Source organism: Chrysemys picta, chromosome 3 (genome assembly GCF_011386835.1).
Source record: "Chrysemys picta bellii isolate R12L10 chromosome 3, ASM1138683v2, whole genome shotgun sequence".
Lineage (NCBI taxonomy): Eukaryota > Metazoa > Chordata > Testudines > Emydidae > Chrysemys > Chrysemys picta.
Genome location: NC_088793.1, coordinates 177982116 through 177995340, shown reverse-complemented (window position 1 = coordinate 177995340; position 13225 = coordinate 177982116). Strand labels below are relative to the sequence as shown.

General features: G+C 43.5%; 1 protein-coding gene across 2 annotated transcripts in view; it reads right to left on the bottom strand.

Annotated features, from left to right (window-relative positions):
- PSME4 (proteasome activator subunit 4) overlaps window positions 1–13225 on the bottom strand; it is a 222208-nt gene that overhangs the window by 167410 nt on the left and 41573 nt on the right. The window contains exons 4-6 of one of the 2 annotated variants that reach the window (XM_005307349.5): window positions 12988–13047; window positions 6722–6766; window positions 4407–4556 (exon numbers count right to left, since the gene is read on the bottom strand). In XM_005307349.5, the coding sequence (XP_005307406.2) occupies window positions 4407–4556; window positions 6722–6766; window positions 12988–13047 (255 nt within the window). The remainder of the gene's footprint in view (window positions 1–4406; window positions 4557–6721; window positions 6767–12987; window positions 13048–13225) is intronic. The other variant, XM_005307350.5, reaches the window with a different exon arrangement.

Here is a 13225-nt window from a genome sequence, read left to right as displayed (position 1 = left end):
ATATTCTCTGCTTTCATCGAAAAAGTGGAAAGATTAATAAATGACTGAAGTGTGCTTATTTTACAAGATACACCTCTACCCTGATATAACATGGTCCTCAGGAGCCAAAAACTCTCACCGTCTTATAGGTGAGAGACCGCGTTATATCGGGTTCAGTCTGGTACGGCATACCTGCAAAAGCCGGTACGCTGTGCCAGACTGGACCGGCTTCCCCGGCGGTGATTTAAAGGGCCCGATGCTCCAGCTGCTGCGGGGAGCCCCGGGCCCTTTAAATCACCGCCAGAGCTCTGGCAGCGGGGCTCGGGCAGGGATTTAAAGGGCCCGGAGCTCCACACAAATTCAGATATAACGCGGTAAAGCAGCGGGGCTCGGGTGGCGCTTTACCGCGTTATATCCGAATTCATGTTATATTGGGTCGCATTCTATCGGGGTAGAGGTGTAGTTGAAAAATCCAATTCTGAGGTGGTTGAGCGGTGATCAATGTAACTCAAAACACCCTCAGAAAGAAAGAATTACAAGAAATTCTCTTATTCAACAGCAGCTGCCTTACAATAGATCCATACTTTTAGATGTTCAACAACAAAAAAGGATACCACTGTAGGTGTAAACACAGAACCATATACAGAGACCCACATCAGCAAGGTCTGGAAAAATAAGGTAATATACACCTTGATAACGACAATAATAGTTTAAAAAAAAAAAAAAAAAAAAAAGGGCTGTCCTGCATATTCTTCTGGTCAAGATCTGTTCAGAAGCTGGTTGGAGCAACAGCTTTAATATGACCTTGAAGTGGTAGGCTTGAAAAAGCATAGCAATGAGATGTGCAATCCAACAGCCATTTAGATATGACTTCCAGTGACAGCCTGAAACAGCTCTGAGATATGCAAGCTACCCCAATTTATTTCAGTGACACCTGATGTTACTAAAAGCAAGTTTATCAAATAATCAGAGGCATACCTGTGCACCTAACTTTCACAATTACCATAACTGTATTCAGAAGATGGGTAACTGCACATGCGAATTACCTAAATTGCTCTGCCTCATTTCCCACCAGCACTGAGCGATTTCAAAGAAAATGGTAATGTTCAGTTATTGAAGTTCAGTTATTATTCCATAAGAGCCATACTCTCCTTCAGTCTTTATGCAAAACTCCCATTGTTAATCAGTAGATCTGCTGTGGATAGAGGGTAGCGTATGACCCTGAACAACATAGGTGCAGATCACAGATCATAAAAAAATGCAGTATGGCTCTCTTCAGAGAATGAATTTGACACCTATGTGTACTGTGAGCTCTAATCCACTTCAGATAATCTTTTCACATCAAGTTAATGGAGAACAGTTTCCCCAGGAAGTGCCTTCAGTCCTGGGGAGAATGTTGACAGGAAGACTGACTGTTTAAGGGAGAACTCCAACACCACTTTGGGGAAGAATTTAGGATAACCAAATATCATCACACTATCCTTTTAAAACAGGGTGGGGTGGAAGTCAGTAACACCTCAAGCTAACTCACTGAGGTCACTTTTTCCATGTTACAAACATCAAGAAATTCAAGAGGTTTCATCAGTTTTCTAATGACCAACTTAATATCACATGTAACCAGAGACTTTTTAATGGGTGATTTCACAGATGGCGACTTTCCAAAGTGCCAGGGGGTGCTCGACCCCCAGCTCTTTCCCAGGTCCCACCCGCACTAAACCCCTTCCCCCAGACCACATCCTGACTCTTCCCCCCCCCCCCACCGTTACACCTCTTCCCACCCAGTTCCACCCCATCCACCGAGCGCGCCACGTACTTGCTCCTCCCCCCACTCCCTCGAGCCTCCTGAACACTGCGAAACAACTGATCACGGCAGATGGGAGGAGCTGGGGAGAGCTCATAGGAGGGTTACCGGTGGGTGCTCAGCACCCACCATTTTTTCCGCGTGGGTGCTCCAGCCCTGGAGCACCAAGTCAGCACCTATGGGCGGTTTCAAATGCAATAAGCCACTCAGACACCTGATAATTACAGGTGTCAGTGGAACTAATTTTAGTATTCATAGGGAAAGCTAAAATAGCTTTGGGTCCTTGGTGGACCAAATGCAATGGACTTACAGTAGCTGCTATCAATAATGAGAGGTGAAGATTTTTATACTCAGAGGAAGGAGGTTCTGGTCTTTTGCCTCAGTCCCCAGAGATAGAGGGAGATTTGGAAGATTATCCCTGTCTCTTATATTACCTTCAGGTAACAAATTAAGAATGTCCATTTTCACTATCACCGTGATCACAGAGATATGTCCCAAACTGCTGTATTAACACATGATGTGGGTATGTCAATGGTGCTAGAGCAGGCATCAAATCCAGATACACCCAAGTTCAGTCACACAGAATGCCTTGGGAGCTTCAGTACACACACAATTTCCTAACACATTAAGGCCTGGAGTACAAATCTAGATGGCGACAGTCAGCACACACCGTTGCTCAGAGAACTCCACGGGGATTCTGCAACAGAACCAAGCTTCAACTGGCATGATGCAAGATGAACTTGAATATACTTCAAGCAATGTGCTGATAAGAGATTGTCAGGCTGCACAGGTGATCCAAGAACTCTGAGCCTGAGTTACCAGCATCAATGCTAAGTGGAACGGCATAACTAGAGTCATGAAGAGTCCATGCCCAGGAGTCAAAAGAAGACCATGTAAGGCCACAGTGGTCAAATAATGGCCACTAAAGGCTGGCCAAAAATTGGCACTTTACAGTGAAGACTTCAATTTAGTGTCCCACCCAAGTAATATATTCATTTGATGCTGTGAGGATATGGATTTCACTGACTTAACAGTGCAGCTGGATAATGAGAGAGTGCTAAAGCACAGATCTGGCACAGTCTATGTTAAAGCAGTTAGTACTAGTGCAAAATCTTGATGCTCACCAGGAACACTTGACCCTGGTTCACTAAAAGCTCACTCCCTTTGGGGGCCAACAGCAATTTGGCCTTGCAGATGGTGTCTGAAAAAGCCAGAGGAAACTAAGCATTCACCGAAGTCTGCAGCCTTGCCAACCAAGGTACATCACTAGATATGCTAAATTTGTATACCGTATATACTCGTTCATTAGCCCGTTCGTTTATAAGCCAACCCCCCAAGATGGATAAGTAAAAATAGCAAAAACTGTATGACCCTTTCATAAGCCGATCCTATATTGCAGGGGTTGGAAAACTTTGGCTCCCAGCCCGTCAGGGTAAGCCGCTGGCAGGTCGGGACATTTTGTTTATCTGGAGCGTCTGCAGGCATGGAGCCCCTCAGCTCCCTGTGGCACCATTGGCAGCCAATGGGAGCTGCGAGACGTGGCGCGCCATTGGCTGAGAACGGCGAACCGCAGCCACAGGGAGCTGAGGGGATCCGTGCCTGCAGACGCTCCAGGTAAACAAAACGACAATGTATTAGATATTCAATTCAATGATTCCATAGAGCAGGGATCTGCAACCTTTGGCACACAGCTTGCCAGGGTTAGCACCCTAGCAGGCCGGGCCAGTTTGTTTACCTGCCGCGTCTGCAGGTTCGGCCGATCGCGGCTCCCACTGGGCGCGGTTCGCCGCTCCAGGCCAATGGGGGCGGCGGGAAGCAGCGGCCAGCACATCCCTCGGCCCGCGCCGCCATTGGCCTGGAGCGGCGAACTGCAGCCAATGGGAGCTACAATCGGCCGAACCTGTGGACGCGGCAGGTAAACAAACCGGCCCGGCCCGCCAGGGTACTTACCCTGGGGAGCCACGTGCCAAAGGTTGCCGATCCCTGCCATAGAGTTTAAAATCATCAAATTTTGGTGTAGACCCATTTATAAGCCGACCCCCGGTCTTTGATGCGTCACTTTTTTACCAAAAATATTCGGCTTATGAACGAGTACATATGGTATTTTATGTAAATTCAGAAAAAGGCACTCCAAAAAAAAAAAAAAGTTAAAAGAACTTTTTTTTTTTTTTTAAATAATGGCAACAAGATATCAAGAAGCATGTGGTGTAATGAAGGAAGAGCTGAAAGGACAGAGTAGTGACCCTGGGGAACTCTTCCCATTTTTTGTATGGAGAAAGAAATGGATGGTTGGAAACGTAAGTAACAGCTGGTGTTCTAAAACAAAGGTACCTCCTACTTCCCTGCCCTAGAAGTCAAAGGCTTACAATTTTCAACTATTCTAAGAACTATTTTTGAAGCAGCAAAATTACAACTGTTAGATGCACTCCTAGAATGATGTTCATTACAATGCAATTTCAAAAGACATGACTACCAGATATACATATTTATCAGAACCGATATATGAATCTACTTGCATGATGCGCAACTTCATAAACCACCAATTAACAGGCAATGCCTTGGCCATGTAACATGGTATTACCCAACAAAGAATAAAAATAACTTTAAAATTTTGACATATACTTACTTAAAACCTTTATGTTGAAGTTCTGGAGGAAGGGAAGTGGGTAGAAATAATTCAAAATAGGTGATGGCCTTTTGCATGGTAACATCAAATGGGCACATTAAAGGCCGCCATTCATCTAGCATCTCCATGGAGGCATTTTCTGGAAAATACCTAAAAAAGGGGAAGTCTTAATTTGCACTTTATCAATTTATTTTTGCTATGAATTTTAATTTTAAAGCTAAACTGTGCACTGAGATGTTATGGTGTAAGGGCCATATTGTTATAAAGAAAGAGATAAGAACCAGACCAGTAACCCAATAAATCCTCAGCCTCACTCAGCCTTCAAAAAAAATAAAGGGTGCGGGCGTGGGTTCAGGGCTGGGGCAGACTGTTGGGATGCAGGGGGGGGGCGCTCTAGGGTGGGGTTGGGGATGAGGGGTTTGGGGTGCGGGTGTGGGCTCAGGGCTGGGGCAGACTGTTGGGATGCGGGGGGAGGGGGGCGCTCTAGGGTGGGACCAGGGATGAGGGGTTTGGCCTACAGGCTGTCCCGGGGCTGCAGTGGGGAGCGACTCCCCCCCCCCCCCCCCCGCCCTCTCTCACTGCAGCAGCTCGGGCCTTGAGGAGAGGCACTTCTCCCCGGCCGTGGCAGCTCCGGCATGGCTGGGCCGGGCCGAGGGAGGGGCTCCTCTCCCCTGGCAGTGGCAAGTCCGGGGCAGGTCCCCCCTGGGGCTGGCGGGGAGAGGCACCTCTCCCCACTGCAGCAGGTCACGCTTTGGCAGACAGGGAGGGGCATCTCTCCCCTGGCTGTGGCAAGTCTGGGGCAGGCCTGCACTGGGGCCAGTGGGGAGAGGCGCCTCTCCCCACCGCAGCCCTGAGCCCCTGCGTGCGGCTTAATAGGCAGCTGTAGATTGTCAGCCTTAAAAACCAAATTCCTTCATTTGTCCAAAAAAAATGGCACTGAACAACCAGCATCAGTGCAGAATTCCCTCACTCTGCCCTGCCAAAGCTTCTCAACACCAGCCTGGGGTGATTACCTCTAGATAGCCATTCAAACCTTGGTCTCTCTGCCAGTAATATTTAAGAGATGCCAAATGTGGGAATGGTTTTATAATCTGGATCACCTGCTCACAAGAAAGTGAACAATGGATATCATTATTTCACATAGGCCAGAAAAGAGCTACCAGACCTCTCAACTGCATTCCTTGTATATCTCAGACTCCTATAAGTCAATTAGTATAGAGCACTATAGAAAACTCTAGACCAGGGTGAGCGCATATGCACTGTGGATAGTGGATATGACTGAGGTGATATGGAAAAAGACAAAATCATGGCTGCAGATTACAAAGATTGGTTTAGGACTTATCTAGTGATATTCTGGCTTTTTTTTTTTTTTTTTAAATGCTATGTGGCTTTCCACTTAACTTTTTATTAGTTTTCAACTAAGATTTGAGCTTAGAGTAAAAGAGTATATTTTAAAACACACAAACACTTTGTTTTGACATTGTGCAGAGTGCGCCCTTAGTTATTGCCTTTAAAGTGAAATCAAAACAGGTTACTATAAAAAACAAACCACAGGAATCTCAGGCTCAAACATGTGGTTGAGGAAACTAAAAAAAAAAAAAAAAACTCTCCCAAAAGTAAAAGATCACTCAAATTGATACATTTGAGACAACAGCTGTAGAAAAATGACTAAGGAGGATTCAAAATTTATCAAAATAATGTTTTTACACTCTTCTCCCTCCTCCCACCTGCCCCACTCCCTTCCATAAGTAGGCCCAAAAGTAGGTCTTAACTTCTAACTTAAAAGATTACTCTAAATTGTATCAAGTAAAGCAACAGACCATTCCATTATGATATCAGCTTTCAGGATAGCAGGACTAGGGAAGCAAGAATTTATTAAACTGATTTCTGTTAAGCAGATAACACACACACTTGAAAGATTAAGTTAAACAATATTTCCAGAGAAGAAATAATAGAAACTTGATGTATTTGCATCACTTCAGCTCTAATAAAAAAAGTGTATCATGTGGGTTTAAAATGATGAAATAAAATTAGTTCCATAAAACAGGAGGCTTGTCCAAAAAATATATAACAAATGATTTTTCACTAGAACAAAGGTTTTTATCAAATATAAGGTACCAAATATAGTTCAACTTTGAAACTTCAACTATAAATGCTAAATGTTATGTTGGAAAGGGGGGGGGGGGGGTCAGAAAGCTTACACTTAAGAAAATAGCACAGACAGTACAAAGAACCCCCAAGGAGCTAACACATTCCAGAAAAGAAATACTAAAGGCATGTGCTTCAGAAAGATTGGAAAATAGTTAAGAACTTACGGTCGACAGCTTTTCACAAGTGTTTTTAGAACGCTTTCTACAGAACTGAAACAAAAACGAAAAAGAAAATTATATGCTGTGCTTGAAATAGACTAATGTAATTACAACAGTCAGTTTATGATTGTTTAAAATCTAAGATGGTATTGATGCAATTAGACACCATCTGTGTACATGCAGTGGCTAATCCTTCTGTTGCATACAGACCTAATCACAAGAATTAAAACTGCCTTAATTTCTGATTCTACTCCTTACTCCTCTCTAGTATTCATTGTACTTCAATCAAGAGTGAAAAATTAGTACCGTATTAAACAGTAATATCTTGCATTCTATTATGGACTAACAAGCAGAATCAACATAGTTTTTACATATACTTGAAACTATAATAGAAAAATCACATAAGAATCTGTTAAAATTTAAGACAGATGAAGAGCAGTATATTTCAGGACATTTCAGACTCCAAATCCTAAACTATTTTTTTAGATTTGGTTTTTGTTTATGCACAATTGAATCTAATGCATTTGTATACATTCCAAACAAAACAAAAGAAATGAATTAACTGTAACTCACTAGTTATTTCTACAGCTTCCCTGATACTTAGCAAGAGCTGACTGAACAAGTTTTCCTAGCTATGGGTAACATTGTTTTTATTAGAGTAATAATGACGGTTTTTAATAGCAATTTTCACATCAAGCTTCACGTGTAACATCTAATTTTGTCAAACTTTTTTTTTAAATTGAAGCAAAATAGTAAATGCTTTCAAAAAGATGAAGAAGGGAGAATAATGCATCAATGGCACTACGACAGGAAATCTATTTTCACTTTTTACATGGCTTTGTAATTAACATTTATTTTCACTAAATACAATAGTAGACAGTTGCTAGATTGCATTTTGGTCAGAGGCCATTCTCTGAATAAAAATATTCTATGAAGTCAGAACATCGTTGTATTGTACATGTAGTTTACCAACTGCTTAAAAGTAAAACAAATACTGCATCCCTACCCTCACGATACCAAAAAATAAGAGAGAAAAGTGGAGACTTGCTCAGGATAAAGAGAAGACTGATCAGTGTCCACTAAAAGGTCTGATGTCCAGCTAAAATACCTTCTGTGCTCTCCAGATAAACACTATACTGTACATCTGAGAAGTCCTACACAAAGGAAACAAGACTCCACTTAAATTCACAGAAAAGAATATAAAATGGATAAAGCACTTTTTCACAGTGAAGCCTTTGAGGCATCTACAGTCCTGCAACACTACCTCTGAGTTCAGTGCAAATCAGCAGTTTTTTTCACCCTCTCCCCAGCAACAGGAATGCATTTCAAGCAGCACTCTGTAGAAGACAGAATTTTGCAGATTTTATCCAGAACTGACAAATTGCTAGAGTCCATAACATCCTTGCAAGGTAAGCTGGTGACTTACTAAACTGTTTCTAATAGCCACAAGAAAAAGAAGAGACCAACCACCTCTTGCAAATAATGGAATAAAGTCAAATTGTCAAATTCTGCTAATACACAAAGACTTTGGATTGAAGTGCCACTGCACTTGAAGAATCAAATAGCTGGAAGAGAGTCAGGTTTCATTATATTAGATGACAGGAGTTCCACCAGGCAACAAAGAAGGCCTAGATCAGCAGCACTCCTGGATAATTTTATACTAAGCTGTTGAAGATTGACATTAAAGATTATTCACACTGTGGAAAAATACCACCACATTGCACTCAAGCAAAGGAATTGCAATGGAGAATTTGGAGGCTGGAAAAGGGAAGCAGGGAGAAGAGGAGATGAGACTCATCTACTGATGCCAGAAATCACAGACCTGTCTTGCTGGCCCACAAGTTTTACATCAGATCTTAAGTAAGGATGGGTGAAGATTTTAATCTTATAATCATAGCTTTACAACTCAGGCTAAAAAGAATGAACTAGAGGACAGCAGCAGGGAGACACGAGCTTCGGTGCAGCCGGGCTCCTAGCAGGGAGCCAGGACTCCAGGAGCAGCCTGGCTTCAAACAGGGAGACTGGGCAGCAGCCTGGCTGGGAGCAGGGAACCAAGAGCACAGGGGGCAGCCCGGCTCAGAGCGGGAAGCCTGAGCAGCGGTCCAGCTGGGAGTGGACAGGACTTTCTTGTGAATTTCACAACTGCAGCATGGAGCCATGAAATTGATAAAAACGACAGCCAACAGCTAATGTAAATGACACAGTGTCTACAGGGACACTGCGTTGCCTTAACTATTATCAACATAAGCCCTACACCTTTCATGGAGGTGGAGTTATGTCGGTGTAGTAGGGCACTTACATCAGCGGGAGCAAGGCTGTAGCGTGTAAACTGACATAGGTCAACGTAAGCTGCCTTACGTCGACTAAACTGTATAACGGACACCAGGGCAAAGTCTCTGTAATGAAGACTTAAGGAATAACTTCCTGGGGAAGTTTCTTTCTAACTCTTCTTAATAGTTGGCTGATGTCCTGAAGCATGAAGGTTTATATCCTTTATACATATCCCATATAAAGTTAACTGTGGATATACCCATATAAATCTATGATCATTTTTTAAATCCTACTAAACTTTCTTTGATTTTTTTAACCAGTCCTTCTCTCCTTCCTCATTACAAAAAGTGGACAGACTTGCTTATTATTAGCAGTCTTGTAACGTACCTACCTTTAAAAAGAAAAGCCCGGTAAAGCCCTATCCCTGGACATGTTTTAAGTACCGTAGGGTTTATTTTCTTTATGTGGAAAAGGATATATGATCTCTCTAACCTGTCATATCTAACTTTTGTATACTCTTCTAAGACTGAGTGTACATTTGTTTAAAAATAAAAGGAATTAGTTAAAAGCCTGATACTATTGTCTATATTTCACTAATTATCAAAAAAACAGTGAAATACACTGCGGAGTAGGGAAATATAGCCTAGATGAACCTACTATAAGGTGGATGCCCAAATGGTTTGACAACAGTACTCAAAGAGTAGTTATCAATAGTTCAGAGTCAGGCTGGAAGAGCATGTTGAATGGGGTCCCACAGGGATCTGTTCTGGGTCCAGTTCTAGTCAATATTTTCATAAATGATTTGGATAATGGGATAGAGAGTATACTTATTACGTTTTCAGACAATACCAAGTTGGGAGGGGTTGCAAGTGCTTTGAGAGGACAGGGTTAGAATTCAAAACTATCTTGACAAACTGGAGAAATGGTCTGAAATAAACAGGATGAAATTCAATAAAGACAAATGCAAAGTACTACACTTAGAAAGGATTACACACATAAAATGGGAAGTTACTATGTAGGAAAGAGTACTGCAGAAAAGGATCTAGGGGCTATAGTGAATCACAAAGTAAATGAGTCGACAATATAATACTATTGCAAAAAAAAAAAAAAAAAAGCCAATGTCCATTCTGGGATGTATTAGCAGGGCGTTGTAAACAAGACTCAAGAACAGGTTTCAGAGTAGCAGCCGTGTTAGTCTGTATCCGCAAAAAGAAGAACAGGAGTACTTGTGGCACCTTAGAGACTAACAAATTTATTAGAGCATAAGCTTTCGTGGACTACAGCCCACTTCTTCGGATGCAATTCTTCCACTCTACTGAGCACTGATAAGGCTTCAATGGGAGTACTGCATCCAGTTCTCAGCACCACACTTCAGGAAAGATGTGGACAACTAGAGAAAGTCCAGAGGAGAGCAACAAACATGACTTAAGGTCTAGAAAACATGACCTACAAGGAGAGATTGAAAAACCTGGGTTTGTTTAGTCTGGAGAAGAGAAGATTGAGGGGGAACATAAGTCTTTAAGTATGTAAAAGGTTATAAAAAGGAGGGTGATAAATTCTTCTCGTTATCCACTGAGGACCAGACAAGGAGTAATGGGCTTAAATTGCAGCAAAGTGGATTTAGGTAAGATATTAACAAAAACTTCCTAATTGTAAGGGTAGTTAAGTACTAGAACAAATTACCTAGGGAGGCTGTGAAATCTCCATCATTGGCTAACCCAAGCGTGGCCAAACTGCAACTCGCGGGCCGCATGCGGCTCTTTTACAGTTAAAGTGCAGCTCACGGAGCCCCTCAGGCTCTCCCCATTCTTCACCTGCCAGACTGGGCAGGGTAGAGGCTTAGCACCTCTGCCCTGCAGCAGGGTGATGGGGCTAGGAGCTTCTGCCAGAAATGACTCGTGCCTGCTGAGAGTGAAAGACATGTGCCCCCTCCCAACAGTTTGAGTCATGCCCCCCAAGGCACACACACCCTCTTACCTTCAGTGGTCCCTCCCTGCAGCTCCCAGGTATTAGCTCCCCATGCAAAGGTAGCAGCAAAGACCTGGGAGCTGCAGGGAGAGGTCACTGCTTTAGCTCCATAGGGAGAGGCAGCAGCAAAAGCAGCAGCTCTCAGCTTTCGCTGCCGCCTCTCACCATGGCCACAGCTCCCAGCTTGCTGCCTCCAGCAGCTGCCGTGAAGGAAGGAGGCTGGTGGCATCACAAACAAAAATAATCTGGGAGGACGTGTGACCCCCACGTGCTCCCCCGACATGTCCCCTTCAGCTTCTGCCCAGTGGGATGGGGGGCCTTGGGGCTTCAGGCCTGCGGGGCGTGCCTGCCGAGGCTCGGGGCTTCAGGCCTGCTAGGCACGCCTGCTGGGGTTCAGGGCTTCAGGCCTGCGGGGCTGAAGCCCTGACCCTAGGCAGGCGCCTCCCATGGGGCTGAAGCCCCAAGCCCCAGCAGACACGCTCTGGCTCTCAAACTTCTGAAGATTGTCAGATGTGTCTCGGACTGTCAGTAAGTTTGGCCACCCCTGGTCTAACCCAGTGGTTTTCAAACTTTTTTTCTGGCAACCCAGTTGAAGAAAATTGTTGATGTCTGCGACCCAACGGAGCTTGGGATGAGGGGTTTGGGAGGGGCTCAGGGCTGGGGAAGAGGATTGGGGTGCAGGGTTGGGGCACTGGTTTACCTCGGGCGGCTCCCAGTCAGCTTCCAGGGCGCAGTGTGGTGTCAGAATAGGTAGGGACTAGCCTGCATTAGCCAGGCAGCACCACCAATGGGACTTTTAAAGGCCCGGTCGGCGGTGCTGACCAGAGCCACCACGACCAAATGCCTTACATTCCGCTACCCAGTACTGGGTCGGGACCCACAGTCTGAAAACCACTGGTCTAACCTGTTCTTAAAAACCTACAAACACCTGTCAGGGATGGTCTAGATCAGCGGTTTTCAATCAGGGATCCAGGGTCCCTTGGGGGGGCCGTGAACAGGTTTTAGGAGGGCCACCACGCAAGGTGGGCATTAGACTCTAGTGCGAAGGGCAGAAAGCCAAAGCCCCACCGCAAGGGATTGCAGCCCAGGATGCTGAGCCCCACCACCTAAGGCTGAAGCTGAAGCCTAAGCAACTTAGCTTTGCTGTGCCCGCTGTGATGTGGGGCCCGAGCAATTGCCCTGCTTCCTACCCCTAACATCCACCCTGGCTCTTATACGCAGAATAACAGTTGCTGTGACACAAGTAGGCCGTGGAGTTTTTATTGCATGTTGGGGAGGGCCTCAGAAAGAAAAAGGTTGAGAACCCCTGGTCTAGATAATACTTAGTCTTGCCTCAGTGCAGGAGACTGAACTAGATGACCTGTCAAGGTCCCTTCCAGTCCTACATTTCTATGATTCCTCAGAGTAAGTAATACTGTACTGACATTTCTTTCTGAAGATTATTTGTATTTTATACTTACATAAATACAAATAATTTCTACATTTTTATAACCTGTTTTAAAAAATAATTTTCACTGACAAAAATCCATAGAAGACAAAATTGTCAGGCTACTAGGCGCATTTGTTTTATACTGCCTTTTCTACTTTATTTTTCTCCTTAATGTGGTTTCTGGAACCACTATCCTTGCTCTCAACCACTTTCCACCAACTTCAATGTTTTGTAGTAAAGTTAAATTCATTTAAGAGACATGCATTTCTAAAGCTATGTAAATACACATTTTGTCCGTATTCCAAGTAATAATTATTCAAAACATTAAAATCACCTAGTGTTGTACCCTTTGATGTTTGTTGGTTAAAATAATTAGCAGATAGCCATTTTTCTCAGCCACGTCACACACAGTATATTTTTCCACAATTAGAAAGGTTTAAATACAGTGCGACATTCTCATAAATAGTGGTGTAATGTTAACATTGGTTTTCCAATACAATTATTTATGCAGAAAGTTACACCTGTGTGACAAGTGTTATAGTCTAACAGAACATGCAGAAGATAACACATCGGCCAGAGCTGAACAAAAAAACATTATCCTTACCACCTATGTAAAACATTAAGCACAAATGTTTTAGGTGAAGACAAGCCTGGTCGATATGAACTGAATGTAAAAAAGAAAGATGTAAAACATGACATGGAAAACAACAGTTCTATCAACAAATATAGTGTAAGAGTAACTCTAAAGGGCAGAAAATATTTAAATGATCCTGGCAATATTTAAATAATTATCCCTTTATATACAGCAAGAGGAAGTCACTCAAATTTGAAAATGTCAACAA